Here is a 19203-nt window from a genome sequence, read left to right on the forward strand (position 1 = left end):
AACAGCAGTGTAAAGCACTCGAAAATAAGTCTCTTAAATGTAGAAAAACATTACATAAATAAAGATGAGTTACTGTTCATGATAGATTTAAAAGACAGAATGAAAATCTAGCTTTTTTTATAGCTTTGGTAAAAGAGGAATGTGTCCGTTTTAGTTTGAACTCAGCCCTTGGTTTACACTTACTCATATGACTTCTTGCTCCCGCTTCATTGCCAGTGCATCCCTAAATATCAAGATGTTCCTTATAAATTATCTGTGTGTGTGTGTGTGTGTTAGAGAGAGAGAGCATTATACAGAGTGGTATTTTTTGAGTGTGAAAGACGGAGGAAGGGGGAGATGGAAGCAGCCGAGCAATAGATAGTGTTGCCTGTCATCCCGAATCTCCATGGAGATGTGTTCTGTGTGCCAGCTACACCTTCACTACATAATCATGGAAGCACAGGAGAGCAAGAGGCACAGCTGAGCCTGTGACTGTGACATTACACCGTTTAAAGCACACAGGATCGGGCCAGATTACACCTGGGTCACCACGACAGACAGACAGACAGACAGACAGTCGTACAGTACAACAGCCGCATGCTGTGCAGTTAATGGTAAAAAGGAGGCTCCGCTGTGCAAGCTGTGAATGAAAGTGAACAGTGGGAGTACAGAAGCAAGATTTTATCTTCAACACAAGGGGAAAAAAATGATTTTATTTGTATTTCTGCAGAGAAACACATGCCTACACTCACTCACACACACACACTCACCCCTAATAAAGTCACCTAAACAATCCATATTGGAGAGATATGGAACAAACGTGCTCTATGCTTCTCCATCACCTTCCAGTACATATACTACAACACTTAAAATAGGAAATGAGTGAATAAGTGAATTATCAAAATAATAGTCTTTCATTAACTTCATAAGGAATGATCCCGAATATTGTACTGTGCTACATATGCAAAAACTGTGCTTATACATAATTACAGACCTCTGGGTCATCATAGAAACAGAGTCTAATGAAGATGAAATGAAGTTTCCCTTTGTTCATTAAACATAAGGCCACCATGGTAAGACCACAAGGAACATATTCATAATAGTCATAAGTGAAAGAAACGTTCCCTTCGCTTCTCTCGCTCGCTCTCTCCATGGAAACATGAAACTACACAGGGTTTCTACAAATGTGACACAACCACGTGATAAGGAACAACCCTAACAAAGTTACTGCACACATTTCTCAACATGAGGCACAAATGGAACTGATGGCATTGCCGCGCATGGGTTCTTACTAACAATGGTGCTGAACATCTACCATGAGATTATTTATGAAGTCTACATTTGGTTCTGACTCAACTGGCGATGATGAGTCACAGCTAATGTAATACTGATCCACCGATTTCTATTTCTCCTTTTGATAAATTCTTATTTTGCACGAGGATTTACAAATATTGTGTGGACAGAGCAGCATTCATATCACACTGTGACTTGACGAGATATCCGCGTGTTGTTCCTGTGGTCAGTGTTAAAAGGCAGTGGCACGACAGAAGGCAGAGGCCGGATATTCAACAAGGGACTCTGGGTACGTTTGGTGGACGAGGATCTGACAATGATCTCAAGTGTTCATCTAACCCTAGTTCACAGTAACAGTTTTACTGTACAAAGTCTTATTCACAAGTGTTTGGGTGTTCTTACAGGACAGTTAACAACATTTATGGATACAAGACATTGATCCAAATGACGTTTCCTGGGTCCAAAAAGAGCTCAGAGCCACTGTTTCTGTACATATTACTACAAGCATGAAAGAACAACGCTGAAGAATTCCTGTATAACATCAAACATCCATAACTGAATATGGTGAAGTTTGAAAACTATCTTGCTAAGAGCTTAAAACCCAAAAGCCAAAGAGTGTAATCAGTGCTGCAGGTGTCGTAGGCTTCATACCTGTGAGAAGAGATCAGGTAAATACAGGAAAAACAGACTCCCTCATGTGAAATGACTTAACCTCAGTAATTATTCAAATAAACTAACACACTTTCAGGGCCTTTAAGACAACCGGTGCCATGTCCACTAACTGATAAGGTACAGCGCATTTAACACAATTAGAACATGCAGTTCATGCAGAATGCTCTAAAACTGTAAATGAGTGTATTCATGGTAATTCTACAGCTCTGCAGCTGATTTCCACCACAGGTTGCTGGATGTGCGACTGTGTCCTGAATAAAAAAGAGTCTGTTCTTCAGTTCATTCAGGAGGGGAAAAGAAAGCAGGGACCAGAGGTGAAGCTCGAACGGGACAGACGTTCTGTAGCCATCAGGTCAGTGTGGTGACCTCAGGCTGCGTGTAGTTTCCAGTGGCAGCCAGGATGTCCTTACAGCTGTCTGTCAGGAGAGACAAAGGACAGCAATGCAATGAAACAGTCACTTGGAAAACAAAAGCTATGAATCCGACAAAGTGCTGCAGTTAAATAATATTAAGTCAGTACGTAGGATTCACGCTTTAAACCAGAAGACTATTTCCATTATTATGTAGTCTATGCCCCTGGTGCAGGTCCTATAAACCAGGATATATGATTAGAGGGTTGCATCATGAAGGCCAGCTGACATTAACGTGATTCCAAATCAACAATGTGAATATGAAAGATAAGAATGAGGAAAGCTAAAGATGGACGTGCTGAGAGTGGAAGGAATGAGGGAGGAAGGAAATGTGAAGTGAAAATCTGCTGCAGCAAACTCTCATCAGAATGGGGCAACCAAAATAATAAGATAATAAGTCAATACTTTGATTAACCTTTTTGTAAAAAATATATATATATATTTATACAATATATACAACACACAACAACAAAATGACTCAAAATTTCAAAAACTAAAACTTCAAAACAAAGGCAAAAATACAAAATACTGTACATTAACACACACAAGCCCAACCTCTGTAAAATAAAAGGTGTTAGAGCTAAATAAACGTAAATTATGCAAGAATTAAATGTCCACAGCTTCACCTCCTGTAGACAAACAAACGCACAAGATATTTACTTACAATCATATAAAATTGACAAATGTTAATCACTTTCTATTGATTAAGAGTTTGGTTAGATTTCAGCTCGCCTTCACTGACAGAGAAATGCTACATATCTTTACTCCAGAGGCGAGCAGCATACTTCACTTTGACCACCATCTTGTTAATGGAACACTATTAGTGACGATCATTCAGAGGAGTCACTGGGGAACATTGAGGCTCATCCACACTCAGCAGCTTTATTTTTTTCTCTCAGCTACTACAGTAATGCAAGTAAATGAGCTGCAGCTTTCCACCAGGACCGTGTTTGGCTTTGTATGTATAAATTGTCATAGTTGACGCTATCACTGACACAAGAGCCTCGTAATGACCATAATCACTTCAACTCCGCCAGCATTTTGTTGCCACTGCAAGGTGGGCGACCATTTCCTGCCACTGATAGCCATCTGAGCGTCGTCAGACCTGCTGTCATTCTTCCTGCTTCCTGTCACACACTGTTGTGGTGAAATATTAGCCATACCTTATACCCTGTGACCCAGAAACTAACCGAACACCGTCCTCTATGGCTCGGAAGAACGGATGCCTTGAAAAATCCCCATCTAAATCAAAATGGCTGCATGTACAAAGGCAGCCTTTTGCATATGAATCAATACATTTTAACTTTGAATTCTGCCACAGCACTACAACCATTATAGATATACTGTATATACATATATATATATTACAATTCCATTATAACGGGGGGGGGTTTTCGCAGGTAATGTGCACTACAATGTGTTGTATGCATGTGTCATATTGTGACTGGGAAGTCATTCATCACATATTCACCAGAAACAGAGCTCAAGATTGAATTACCCCCCACAGATTAGTTTTGATGTGTTCTGGCTTTGCTCAGCTTTCCATTACTTTTGTCTTTGCAATCAGGCGAAGGCTCGCACAGCGATCTTATTGGCCGACCAGATCATTTAGCTTATTATTAGGTGGCTCGGCATGAAAGCAGCTTGTTTTTGTTTGTGTTTGTCTTTCCACACTGTGACTGCGAGGCTCTAGATTTTCATAGTGATTTAAACATAACAAGACGTCCTCAAATAGAATAGAAAAGAATAGAAATACTTTATTCATCCCCAAGGGGAAATTGTTTTAACATAGCAGCAATACAAACAAATATTATAAACATAAAATGTAAAATGTGCAACAGTGAGAAAAAAAAAAAAAAGTGCAATAATAAAGGAGTGGCATAATGGAGTGCAATGTCATACTGTAGAAAATGTGCATTGTGCAAATGAGCAGTATTTTTATTTGTACTATTACAGAGAGTTATTGTAAGTTTTGATGGCTGATGGCAGGAATGACTTCCTGAATCTCAAACATCCACTCACTCCTTTTATATAGTGTAGATTTAACTGGAGCGGGTGGCATGATATGTTTTTTATCTGCAAGTGACAACATGTCATTAATGTCTACAACACTCAACACATGCAGGGACTGACAATGCTTTGAAAAGATAATATAATTTCCATGTAATGGGCTGTTGAAAAATGGGAGGCTATATACTCTCAAAGGAGCAGAGCTACAGTAAGTGGCCCATTTATTTGTTGTTTTTCTCTCATTGGTGATGTGCTAATGAGCGTTGGTAGAAAAGGAAACACCTTCCGTGCCGTTGGCAGAAGAGAGTCAGGATGTCGCCTGGGTAGGAGGACTGGTGCTCAGGATGTCACGAATGAATCCATGGCTGCCAAATATGATCTGTTTTTTTTTTTCACAACAGGTGTTCTGGTACTTTGGGAAGCGCAGATGTGAGATGTGAGCCGACTGCTGCAGATGGCAAGTGAGAGAATTAACAAAACATCACCTTCTTCTCTGTGTACATATCATCTTGTTTCAAACAGCTGCTAAAAATAGTCAGTTACTGATTATTAGTGGATAAAAAAAAGTGTTATCTCTGGCTGTGTGCAGCATACTTTAAAACCACTGACTCATTAAAGGTCTGGGTGTTTATGGGTAGAAAATGAATACACTACCCTCAATTATGTTTGATAATAATTTGGTTTTCAATGCAACCGTAGAAGCACTAACTTCTTTCTGGTGTGCAAAGGCCACAGCAGTCCGCTCATGCACTTGGGGGAGGGAGGGGTGAGCACAGGAATACTCCATTTGTTACAATCTTCACTCTCACCACCAAATGTCAATAATTCTTACACTGGAACTTTAAGTGCTGTATAAAGTGGCTACATTACAATCATACATTCAGTCATGTCCATACAGGTGTTGATGTGTTGTTGAGGTGTTGACACTTTACATCCTCGATTGACAGGAGTTACTGTATTAAACATATGGTACACATTTGGTAGCCTGTCCTGTGTTACTTTACTGCTTACCCTAACCCAGAGGTGCTGTGAAAGGATGTTTATAAAATAAAAGACTCTTTCACTGAGCAAACAAGATGCATGATGCAATTAATACCACAAAGCTCTTCCATTGATTTCCTTTTTATCTGTCTACTGAATAACAACTCACACTTGCATTTGAAGGTTGCAAGAGATGATTGAAGATTAGACAGGAAGAGGAAACAAGTTCTTTTGCCTTTTCAGCAGCAAACACTACTTGTTTTGGTGAGTCTATAGACATTTACACTTTGCATTAGCCAGGCTAGTAATGGCTCTTTAACAAAGTCTGTCAGTTGAGGACCAAAGTATCATTCATTACTGCTTTACGACCATTACTATTGTATGTGTATGTGTGTGTGTGTGTGTGTGTGTTTGTGTGTGTGTGTGTGTGTGTGTGTGTGTGTGTGTGTTAGTTGGTTGCATGCTTGGGTGAATAATTACCAGTTGCGTTTGCTTAAATACAAATGATGCAATGCAAAAAAATTGCTGTTATTTGTGGCGAACAAACCATGACGCTTGTTATTGTTGTGATAATATTATAATAATAAAAAAAACAATTCTCTTTTATTTTATTTATGTAACATTTTATAATGACAATAACTGAATTGCATGTTCTTTCATGGCTGCAGATGTTACAGTGTTACAGTTTAGTTCCTAAATTTCATAAATGCAACAGACTATCGTCCTTTTATATACATATATATATATATACTGTATATATATGTATATAAAAGGACGATCTGTATAAAAACATTTACACATGTTATTATCTTCAATTTATGGGTCAAATAGATTATTTATTTATTGAGGTGGAGAGGGGACAAAAATGGCTCTTTTCATCCTAAAGGTTGCAGACCCCTGGTCTCGGTAAACCCTCTGAACCCAGAGACATTCACCTGCACTATTTACAGTTGGTCCAGTATAAGGAATTGCACCGTTCTGTACTTTCTTGCTGAGAGTAAGATGTCAAGATCTGTACCTGGAAACAGAGCGGACAGTCTGTCTCAAAACAAAAATACAGTACATCTCGTTGCTACATGGTTTTGTTAGACCCATTATTGGAGAGGAACACTGGCTTACCATACAAATGAATGAAGTAGTTCACATCATTTCAATCCCAGAACATGTCAGTCAAGAAAAAACTAAATATAATGCATGTATGTGGTAAAAGCATTCAACACGACAAACTGTAAATGCACAAATCATGTGCACACTGACATGTATGTTACCTACCAGTGTGGATACTGGAGTCTCCTGAGGTGAGAAGGAAGCAGGTAGCCTCTTTCTTAGTCTTGTCTCGCCCTCGGCTGCACCGCAGAGACCACTTTTCACTGGGGGAGAGTGGCTGGGTCAGGCTGCAGCCTTCCTCCTCTGAAAGGGCCACATTTGCATCTCCATTCTGTTTGGAATCTGACAGGATGACAAAAACACACAGCAACGTAAATGCCAAAGCTTTTACTGAGGCTCCCCGAGGACCCACTCAAAGGCAGAGGCATATTGCATGAAATCGGTATTTTTCAGGGATTAAATCAAATTTGACAGAGATCTAAAGAGGAGTAATTTGATCCTGTTGTGTTACTGTCTAAATGACTAAGTGCGTATTTATTAACTAAATCAGGTAAACCCAGTCTCAGTGATTACATCCACAAGACCACAGAAATATGTAGAATGGGTTCGGAAAGATTAATGATCCAATTTATTGAACATCTTTTTAGATTAAAAATAATAATAATAATAAATATTATTCAGTAAAATAGTTCCACTGAAAAAGAAAATGGCTGACAAACCTAAAAATACGACTTCAACTGGTAACACCGACAAGAATTTGGTTGTCCATGTCGATAAAAAAGGATGAGTTCCACTTAACGACAAAAAAAGGCCTTATCTCACTCACCTGGAGTTAGTCATGCAGACACTTTAGGCTAATTTGACCAGGTTCTGAGAATGATTCCACACTTATATTCTTGTTCAATACATGGAGGTGAATTCAATTTAATTGTGCTGTTCAAAGTGCTGAGATACATCTCTTACCAGACAAAACTGCCCCCATTACTCTGTTGTATACTCAACAGAAAAAACCTTTTTTCTTGGGAAGTAATCTCTGGATTATGAGACCAAATGCACTGTTTATGGAAGGTAGCACTACTGTGTTAATTCAACGTTATTTCTTCAATAAGGTTAGTGAAATGTCTTCTGTACGAAAAGAAAAAGAAAGTAAGAAAGCTAAAAACACAGCTACACACCACAAAAAGTAAGGGAGGAAATATTGTTTGTGTAATTTGAGAGAACTAGTCCTTCACTCTTAAGTCTGACCTGAACGGTTCCTGCTGACACTTTCATCAGCAGCCAGTGGACAGGTGTCACTCTGCGTGCTGTCTCTGCGTGAGTTTGTGTCTGACTTCCCAAATGAGATGGAGTCAGTCGGAGCATCTGGATTCGGGTTGTGCTTCTTCTTCTTCTTCGGCAGTTTCTGCTTGGCCATAGCCAGCGAGTAGTACATCCCAAAGTTATTGACGATGACGGGGACCGGCATGGCGATGGTCAGCACCCCAGCCAGCGCGCACAGCGCCCCCACCATCATGCCCAGCCACGTCTGCGGGTACATGTCTCCATAGCCGAGTGTCGTCATGGTAACCACTGCCCACCAGAAGCTGATGGGGATGTTCTTGAAGTGTGTGTGGTTGGAGCCTTTGGGGTCGTCGGGCCTGGCTCCGATGCGCTCTGCGTAGTAAATCATGGTGGCGAAGATGAGCACGCCCAGTGCCAAGAAGATGACGAGCAGGAGGAATTCATTGACACTGGCCCTCAGTGTGTGGCCCAGCACACGCATTCCTACAAAGTGCCGCGTCAGTTTAAAGATCCGGAGGATCCGGACAAACCGCACGACCCGTAGAAAGCCCAACACATCGCTAGCAGCTTTGGATGACAAACTACTCAGGCCCACCTCCAGGTAGAAGGGCAGAATGGCCACAAAGTCAATGATGTTGAGTGAGTTCTTGATGAAGACCCCCTTGTCTGGGCAGCAGGCGATACGCATCAGGAATTCAAGCGTGAACCAGACCACACATACGCCCTCCACCAGGATGAGGACAGGCTTGGTCACCATCTCCTGTCTTTCCACTTCATGTGTGACATTGCCCACAACAACCTGCTCCGTCCGGTTCTGCAGTTCATTGAAGGCTTCATGGGTCTCCAGACAGAAGGTGGTGATGGAGACCAAGATGAAGAAGAGAGAGGCAAATGCAACTCCCTGGATGAGAGGAGAGAAAAACAAGTGAATCATTGCTGATTAGCACAGTGTTGTGTCTTTCAGCAACTAGTACTGTTTACGAGCCTTCTCATGTCTTGTGTGGTACAAGAAAAGCACCAATAAAAAATTTGGTCTGCAGTACTGGTGACTTTTTTTTTAGGGGTTATTTTGAGGCAGAGACAGTGAGCATCAGGTGATTAAAGACTTAAAAACATGAACACAATCTAGATGACTAATGGCAGCAAAAAAAGCTTCATCAAAATTTGAATAAATAATCTTGGATACGTGACTGTAGTCACGGTGTGCAGAAACCAGATGAAATAATAAGGACAAAAAAAAAGAAGCTGATGGGAATGGATGAACCCACCGTTTGAAATATAATCTGCATCCTTAAAATATCAAGAATACTATATTTAAATATTTACACACTTCATAATGTATCCATAAATATCTACATATATCCTAAATGGTTGGTTTACTGACTCATATATGACAAAGAAACCATTACATTTAGTTTCAATCTATGTATATTTAATAAAAAAAAATGTGATAATGACATTTATGTCATTAATTATTCAACCAACAACTGCAGTTTTTCAACACGCAGGTCGACAAATCTGGACCTAAAGTTAACATCAAGACAGCGTGTGTTGATTTGTTACTGCACATCTGCACTAGAGAAACAAGTTGGTTTCCCCTAAAACCAGTGCAAACACAATTCACACAATCAACTATTTTAAATGATGCATGGGTAATAAAGCTGAAGTGGAACCTGCAAAAAATGTCATCAAAAATATTATCTACAAGAAACAGCTCACTGGGTTTTTCTTCTAATGAAGGGACACTTTGTCCACGGGAGAGCCTGGACAGCATTCTCATTAAAACAAGAACGGCCAAATTACGAACCAATTATTCTGAAAACGTGATTCAATTAGCACAAGTCCTGCTAGACAAGAGGCAGCAGGGGGCGCTCACACGGACAGAGACGGCGTGCCTTTGTCTAATGGATCAAATAAACTATATTTTAAACACAGCTGTATTTTATGCTCTGTGCTGCTTCTACCCATGCGAGGCTCACTGAACTGCCACCTGTGTATGAAAACTGGTACAATAATGTGGTTCTGCTTTTGCTAATATGACGACAATGTACTGTTTGTCATAGCAGCTCTCCAGCTTCTAGAGTCAGAGCACAAGAGGATGAGAGGGAAGTGAAACCAAGAGGCGGAGCCTGCAGGCACAAAGTAACAGGAGATAAAGCAGAGAGGCCAGACTCCTGACAGACAAACTGACTCTACCTGTCTGTGTACACTTAAATTCACCTGCCATCTTGTCTGCAATATCACACATATTTCACTGAAGGAAACATCTCTTTTATTGCCAGTTGACTCCAACACAAATCATTTCTTGTGAATACAAATCCACACAACATGGCGGGCGAGGATAAAAGACTTCAGACCTCCCATAAATTACAAAAAAATGATGAATGCTGTGGCAGCATGACACTTACCTGATCCAGCGCAATTTGAGGGAACAATGTGTGCTCACTCATACCTGATCTCCCTTTGTTGTTGACTAAAGCCTGGACAAATTGTAATGCCTCTCCAACCTTTTCTAATCTTCCAGCTGGACAAACATGTAGCTGAGCCTCGCATGTACTTCTGCCTCCGGGGCCTTTTAACGTATCAGTCATCAGTCCGCTTTTTAATGTTTGTGTTTGTGATTGAAATAAAAAAAATCAATCAATGGATCAAACTAAATAAATAATGACTGGGCTGTTTGAGCTGCAGCTTATGTTGAAAACAACACCGAGTGTAAAGACACTTCACGTCTGCATTTTGCACACAGACAATGGGCAGCTTTACCATGACAACTGTTTTCAGCTTCGTCCCCGCAGAGCTCTGCAGCTCCGATCTCCTGGGAAGACGAAGACTGAGCCACAGGACAAGAGGGAAGGCCGTGAAGCCTCAACTGTGTCCCAGGAGGAGCTCAGAGTTCCCTCTGTTGCATAGACACAGTTTCCCTGAACATTACTCGGGCATAATGTGCATGTGTGTGTGTGTGTGAACAGGTGTGTTACAGGACTGAGTCACGAGGTGCATCACAACAAGGCACATGGTGTAAATACAGAGCTGAGGAAGTATTTTACCAGGAAAATGAAGATGGTGGTCAGTTATGCATTATTATGGCATGTCAATAACAAGTGCCGTTGGTGTATTGCAATTTGCATCATGTGCTGCATCAGTAAAGCAGAAATGGTCCCTGGGTTTTCATCAACCCCCAAAGGACCTTCACGTTCCTCTGTGGATTCCTCATTTGCAGAATAAACTATAACCAGAATGATGTCGTTGAGAGTAAACATCTGAGGGGGAGCTGTTGTAGAGTTGTTCTAAAACAAATGTGCATATATAGATACGCATTATGTAAGTTAGTTATATAGGACTGACGTATAAGACCAAAGTAAATATAAAGTATATTGACTGACTGACCTATGTCTAAATGTAGCAGGTAATTTACTCTGCTTATGTTTTGTCAGTCAAGGCTCAAAAGCCTCAATGGATTGTAGGTTCTAAAAACTCCACATCCTTTCATTTAATGCACAGGTCTTTCTTAGCAACAGGTGTATTTTAACTGAATATCATTGATTTGGCTTCAGTCATCGCTCTGTATTTGTCTCATGAGCCTTTTCATAATGTTTAAGTGAATCATTTAGTCAAAACAAACACGGTCTTTCTAGTGAACATTCTTCTGACTGAGACAAAAACACAGCACACTGATGAGAACCCCTGTTCTGAGTGCTGGTATGATGATAAAAACAACAAAGCAGCATGCACCAAATAAAACCTGAGAGTCCTGCGGCCGTTCAAACGGCCGTGATGAGCCTAACACGTCCCGACAGCCTTGAGTTTACTCAAACGCCAAATGATTTATCTCAGAAATAAACAGAGCTGGCTCTCTGCAGCCATGGCCACCTCTGCAGGGAAGGTGCTGGCCGTCACACGTGAACACAATTGGCTCTGCTCATAAAAGGCTCAATCGTGAAAGTCTAACAATGTCACGTAACAGCCTGACACAGCCTCACACCTGCACGTCTCTGTCTGTGACTGTGGAGCTGCTCGTCTGCCACTGGTCTGATATTCTTATTTTGTAGTAAAGCGTTTGCCTCTCTGGGTGTTTGTACGTTCATTATTTGCTTGTTCCCATGTCTGTTATTGCTTGTCTTGTTCAATAACTCAATCCTGCAGTATTAAAATGCATTTGTGCGCTTTTATAAAAAGGCCTGGCACAAAGAGACACCCTTATATCATGTTTACAGCTCAGTAGTGGAAACTTGAAATGCAGACAGTGTTGGAGTGATCACAACAATGTTTCCATGTTGCTCTGCGGAGCCTGCTGATGTTATACAAGCAAGAATCATAAGGAAGATAAATGTGAGTGCAGAACTTTAGATTTTCCTTTTCTGGACGTATAAACATGGTTTCTTGTTGAAGGTTTACAGCTGATATAAATACAATATAATATTCATGTTTTTGTGCTTATTGTAACCATAAAATGTCCTGCAACTAAGTGCTTTTGCCCATTTTTCCAGAATAACTAAAAGTCTGGCAGTTTATTGCATTTTAAAATACTGTTCTAACAATTTAAAATGAAGAAAAACAAAAAGATTTTTTAGAAAAGCACAAAAAATAAATGGAAACTATGTACAGGTGTTCTTCCCAATCTCTCCTCTCTGGCAACAAAGACACCGATTCCCCGGCTTCCTGAAACAGCGCGAGTGAAATTACCGTAATAACCATATGTTGGCTCTGACGTGCAACTTCTCAGCTTTCAGAAACCGGTGGAATTTTTCCCATAGCACAAAACGATGGGTGACTATAGTAATGCAAACGTGTCATCAGCAATACACTCAGTTTTGAGATAACTTGTTTTTATTTTTTTAAACTCAATTTGAAGACTTTGCCCAATACATTTAAATAAAAACATCTGATTAATAGTTACACAGAGATACTAGATAGTGATTCATGTATCTACAGATCTCTGCACGTACAGCGGTGCAGCCCGTGACGGTCTGTTACTCTACATGTGTTCAAGGTCGTCTGGCGTCAGTGTGCACACAGAGCTGAGGTCCCCAAGGGGACGGACACCATGGTCCAAGTTGGGGAATTAAGAGCAGAATGGAGCGTGACAGGACGTATGACTGGCAGCAGGCTGTGCATCAGTGTGCGGCAGCTGGGAAGTCCCCTCCAGCTGTTCAGCATCACATCATGTCGCTGACACAGACGTGCGATTTATACGCAAACAACAAACAACAAGCCACCTGAGCTGCAAAGTCAACAGCACCGGCTTCTGCATGGTTTTTCTTACAATCCATGTCGATTCATGAATCGGTACAACTGAGAACAGAGGAGTCTCAAATGATGTCCACCACTAAGGCTGTCTGCTGAATTTCTCCTGTGTGTCAGTATGGTGATGACACCAAAAATGTCCATCCATCCATCTTCTACCGCTTTATCCTCCACATGAGGGTCGCAGGAGGAAGCTGTGCCAATTTCAGCTGACAAAGAGCCGATAGAACCGTCCACACACACTCTCACACCTACGGTCAATTTAGAATGTCCAATCTGCAACTTTTTGGATTGTGGGAGGAAACACACACACCCACACACACACACACACACACACACACACACACAGGGAGAACCTGCAAACTCCATGCAGAAAGGGAAATGACAGAAACACAGTTTTAGGTTATTTAATATCTTATATCTTGTTCTATAATATTCTTCTTCTGTTACTTATCTTCTGTGAATTATATGTCCTTTGTTAGCAGTTGCTTCTCTCTATCAATCTGAGTATATTTACTATGCGCTGTAACATTTTGGCCCAAGACAAAATCCTAATCATAATCAGGTTTATTGCCAGGTAAAGTTTACGCTGGTCAGTGGTGTGCATATAGACACAGACAGATAAATAGTATGAGGAAAATAAAACAGAAAAGAGTTAGAGAAATACTTATTTACTACACCGTGAACGTAATTTAAAGTGGTCAGCAGAAACACTGAGTCTAAAGTTCTTCTGTTCCCTTTGAATGAAAATACCAAGTTATGGAGTTGAGTTGATGGAACCCCCACTAAACCATTATTTCAGCGTTTGAATCCAATTCAATGTTTCTGTTTAAAATAATACATTCTAAAAAATTAAAGTACTTCGAACCAGGGAAAATTAAATCGACTACTCAAATACCAGCAAACTACATCACTGGTAGTTGCTCTTTGCTTTTGTGTGGAAGAAAGATGATAGTTGCACTAATGTGCATTTATTGATTTTATTCTTTCTTTTCAGCCTGCAAAACAAACTCTGAGAGTCCTTTACGATGCAGCAACACAGCCAATCTATGTCCAGCAAAAACATCTTAGAAGTGAGACGAATTAACAACAGACAACTGACTCGCGCAGGATTCCGTTCACTGAGAGTCCAGTGCAATAAAAAGCTCCTGAACGAAGCTGTGCTGCTTTGATGATATGTGTGAAAAATTGAATCCCCCAATCTATTCACAGGGAAGCCGAGAAGAGAGGAGAGGTGATGGCGCTGTGACAGCAGGGCCCGAAGAAAAATGTGAGGTGTGAGAATGCCTTTAATGTGGAGCACAAATCAGTCTTACTGAGAGATAATGGTAAATGTGAACTGCTTGTTTAACACTAAGCCCTACAAACAGCAGGAAGGTTTTGATGAAAGACGTGAATAGAATTCATATAAATAGCTTTTAGACGTGAATATATGAGATCTACTCTGATTAAGAACAAACAAACGTCAAAGAACATCCCATTGGCACAGTAACAATCTTGACTTTAAGTAGGTAAGTCAATAAGAATGTACAGTATATGTCCGATCACAACTTTCATTCACAGAAAAACGATCATACTGCAAAGGAGATTGGAAATGTATCCTGCATGAGACGCATCAGTCAATCCTTTGGTCTCAAGAATGATTTCTTCCTCCACGTGGGAGAAAGAAATGCTCCTCTTTTCTGTGGGAACGCAAGCTTTAATTGCTCACCACTGATAACAAGTTGCAGCCTATTACCACAGCGGTGCTCAATTACTGCCAGTGGAGCTGAAGTAATGAAATATGGCACGAGACTCAACAGTGCTATCTGGTTGAATGATAACGTTAATGTCAGGTGCAAATAGAAGAAAATGAAGATTTATCTTCAATTTTGTTTTTGTTTTTATATCTTGGATTATTGAAATAATACATATATATATATATATATATATATACATATATATATATACACAGTATGTCATCGAGTTAATCTGATTTACCTTAGAGTCATACTAACGTTTCCAATCCAGTGTGTTGGAGCACAGCGTCATTATCACTGTCTGACTGCAGCGTAGAGTATGTTAAAGCAGCTGACATTCGCTGAGGTGTACCATCAGTCCTTTAAAGAGGTTTCCTGTGCTTCACCTCCAGCCTCGGCCGACTGTGAAGAGGATGCGGTTTAATTGATGGACAGATTAACTTCCCTCCAGCTTTCAAGAATCACATTACCTGAAATGAGCTTGGGGCTCTTTAAAAACCTAAAGGCCATCAAGGTAACATGAGTCCCACAAAATGCTCTCTACATGCTTTCAGAAAGCACAGAACAAACATACGTACATGAAAGGGCTGCAGAGGAAATGGACATTAGGAACATTAGGGCCTGGTCAATATGAACCCAGCCTGCACTCGTTCTAACCACATTCTCTCAGAAAGACTCCACATGTATACACACTGGCTGTTTTCCAGCCGAGAGCGTTGCAGATCTGAACCAGATCGCTTGAAGGCAGGCGCAGAGCAGGTCAGTGGCAGCTGTGACTCAGAGATGTCAGCTGTTCCACTGTGACAGCCTGCAAATGCCACCTGGACGAGAGGCTCAAACAAACACTGTGTGTACAGAGTGACTGGCATGCAGTAAGAACATTATACATGCAGCGCGGCGGGAGCCTCTGAATAGAGCATTCAGCTTCACGAGCAGGCAATTAGAAATTAGAATGTGCCTCAGTATCTCTCCTTCTGGACTCTGTATTTTACCTCTTGCCAGATGAAAGCTCCTCACCCTTTTGCCTGACAACCATAGTGACGCTCAATACTTGCTTTCACAGTTACTTCACTAAGTACTCTGCCTTTGTTTCTGAGCCACTGGGAACAGCATCCTTTTAAATGCTCGCAGCAGGATTACATCCCTGTGGAAGCAACAAGAGCAAATTGATTTAATTTATGACACAGCCACATTTATTTTATCTGTAAAACAAACGCGAGTGTATTACCGTGTTCAAAAGAGAAAACTCAGGCCGTGACATAATGTCGAGCTTCGTCTAAGACGTGACTCATAAAGGAGAAGCAGCAGGGGTCTTACACTCAAAGCTGTAAATACATTTCTCCTTAAATGATGATCAGTGTATGTTCCTCATGTGTGCATTTAGACCCGTTAGTTGTGATGATGGACGTAGACTCCTGCAGCCTTTCAAACACACTCTTGTTTGGAGGACTTTTCAAGTGCAAACTTTGAACAGGTTGCGTGGGAACACTTCACCAGCTCTGTATTCCTGTCATGAAACGGCTATTTCTCTATTTGCAGGATTTTGTCACAATTTCATAACACATTTAACTTAGAGTTGAAGATAAAGCTGATCAGATTATTGAACTGTTGTCTGGAGAGAGGCTCTAACATGCATTGAAAGTTAAGTCGATTGCATTTCCTCTGGAGCTAAAAAGGAGAATGTGCCATCAAATGTGTGAGGTGATGGAATGGTGATTATGTACTAAAGAAAAACGTACATTTTAAATACAAACAAATGCCTGTTAAATTCACTGGCACAAAGAAGGCTTAGAGGCATATCAGCCTTGATAGTGAAGTGAGAGATCAGCAAATGGTTCTAATATGAATCTAGAGTTGTCCTTTCAGAAAGGTCTGGGGGGAAAGTGTGACGTCTCCGTCCAGCTGCTTGGCTAAAAGTGCCAAAAGCACCCACCCAAAAGTTTCCTCCTAATCATCATAGTCCTCCCTTAAGCAGATGTGCTTCCTCACAGCAGAGTCTCTGTCACTCACTGCAGAAGCTCAGTTCATGTCTGTTTCTACTTCGCTATCGGAAGATTCTCTTTAGTGTCTTTGACTCAGTGGTTTGTGTGGAGGGGGACGCACTTTAACCTTTAACCTAACTGATATACACACATACGACTTCAATAATCAGTTGTCCGACTGATACCAGAAGATTCTCTGGTTCTAGCTTCTGCAACATGAGAATCTGTCACGTAGCTTTTTTTGAATATTTTGTTCACTTCATTTATATTGGACTAAGTAATTGAAATACCAATAATTACAAGCTGAAACAGAACCACAAAGTACAGCCTCCAAAGTGACGGCTGATTCAACATCTCTCTCTAAAACTATTCCAACAGAATTACATTATAACATAAGCCCTGGAGACATTGAAACAGACATGAAGACATGGACATGTGGCCAGAAATACATGAAACTAATGTGTAAATAAACTAATAACTAAATAGTAATAAGAACTGAATCATAACAGTAAGACAACAATCTCAGTTGAAATCAGGATTCCACATCACATGCAACAGGTTGCATGGTGGGAAATCCAGATATAGTAAGAGTTCAATGCTACAGTCGCAGCTCAGCTCACTGATGATGAAGAGACACTAAACTACCTGTGGCTGTTAAAGACTCACTGACACCTGTAAATAAGGACACGTGCGTCCAGACGAGAGGAGAACTGAACTCACCCGGGCTGTTCTGGAGGAGTACGGGTCCTCAAACAGGGCCCACATCTTCGGCTGCCAAACCTGACAGCAGCTCCTCGACCTGTCTGGACAGTCCTCGATACCGAAGCGCCTTGGCATCTCTCTGTCGTCGTCGGTGTCCTCCGGATCTGGCGGTTCAAATATATCCAGGGCCTCCTCCGCGTCCCGGTGCTGCCGGTAAGTCATCCAGCAGCACGGCTCCACGTCGGTCTCGTCTATCCCCCAAAACGCCAGCTCATCCTCGAAGAGTGGCCCGCACACGTCCGCCGGGCAGTGCAGCTTCCCGGTCCGGTAATAGTTGAGCACGTAGGCGAAGATGCCCGGGTGTCTGTCGAAGAAGAACTCGGTGTTGACACTCGAGGCAGCAGCGACCGAGTCGGTGCTGAGCTGCGGGTCTGGGTCAGCCAGCCAGGCCAGGCGGGTCCCCGGCAGCGTCCTGAGGGTGCTCTTGTAGGTTTCATGTCGAGTTCCACCCACGTTGATGATGATTTTGTCCGAGTCTTCCCCTCTGGCCATCTCCTCCTTCAGACATGATTTAGACGGAGGTTTGTTGCCTGACTTGCGCCCTCGGTAAGACGAAACACACACGGAGCTTATCATTGAGAAGCAGAGGTCTTATCCTCCGTTACAAACTGTTGTCCACTCAAAGATCAAACAATGAAGGTACAGTGGGCCCTCATGTCAGAGCCCAGTCCTCACAGTGGCCTCTGTGGCTCATTTATCAACAACAAAAAGGAGCCTGTGTTGGTCCAGACAGCGCTCAAGTGAGGCGCTCAATGAAAAAAACAAAAAACACCTGTTACAAAAACTAAGTCTGGTTCCGAAACAAATCACACAGCTGTGTTTCTAAATGTTGTCGGACAAACTGGACAAAGTGACTTCATCTGGTTCTCCCCAGATGTTTGACTCAGTCTATTCCCCGCACACGAACGCAAAGACGCTGCGAAGAAACAGGATGGATGATGATAATTAGCCAATTACGCACGGTAGTACGGGCCTGCGCAGCGTGAACACTGACCCCGGAGTGTAACGTGTCACTTATGTCACCGCTTTCTCATGAATATTATCAAAATTCTGCTACGTACAACAACTTTTTTTACCCCTTCCGCTCCACGCAGGACACAGAAGCAACAGAACGCGACCGCGCTCTAATTACGCGCTGTAAGAAGAAAAAAAGATAACGCGGCACGGTTCGTCCTGATGAAAACGCTTATGGCTCGCGTGGCAGATGCGAGGTTGTTTGCCAGCTGGGGATCTGTTGCTCGTCCACAAGTATCCTCCTGTCTTCCCTTAGCGACACAGCCCAGTTGGGTGGTTCGTTCAACAACAGCCTCACCAGTTTAACTCTTTGGCTGCTGGAGGTTGTTGGCGCATCATCACTGAACCACTCCCTCAAATTAGACCGAGAGGATGGAGCGAGTATATATGTGTATATTTGAGTGTGTGACAGCTGAGAATAATAAGACTGATTTTCATTATGTATTTGTTTTTCCTCTATACTAGTCTCGGTCTGCATTGCCACGAGAATTAGCTGGATTAAAATCCATTAAAAACTGTTTAAAATAACACCCTCACGTGGTTACTGCATGGTTCTGGTTTGGTTGGGGGGTTTACAGGTGTTAATGATGGAATAACATAGACATGCAGTCTACCATATTACACTTCATATTAATGTCGTTCCACTGCATAAATACACAAATCACTGCAGACCACAGGTCAACTGGATGATGCGGTTGTGGTTTTGTGTGCGTGTTTGTTATTATTATC

The 19203-nt window shown here is 41.6% G+C and overlaps 1 protein-coding gene across 1 annotated transcript; it reads right to left on the reverse strand.

The window, feature by feature from the left end:
* Positions 1-658: 658 nt before the first annotated feature.
* kcnc4 (potassium voltage-gated channel, Shaw-related subfamily, member 4) lies at positions 659-18777 on the reverse strand. The gene is made up of 4 exons (XM_058641865.1): positions 17419-18777; positions 7698-8634; positions 6618-6794; positions 659-2360 (listed from the first exon to the last, which is right to left on the reverse strand). Exons 1-4 carry the CDS (start codon positions 18034-18036, stop codon positions 2293-2295), a joined length of 1800 nt encoding a protein of 599 aa, XP_058497848.1. The 5' UTR covers positions 18037-18777; the 3' UTR covers positions 659-2292.
* Between the last annotated feature and the right edge of the window lie 426 nt (positions 18778-19203).

The sequence above is a fragment of the Solea solea genome, chromosome 11 (assembly GCF_958295425.1).
Source record: "Solea solea chromosome 11, fSolSol10.1, whole genome shotgun sequence".
Classification (NCBI taxonomy): domain Eukaryota; kingdom Metazoa; phylum Chordata; class Actinopteri; order Pleuronectiformes; family Soleidae; genus Solea; species Solea solea.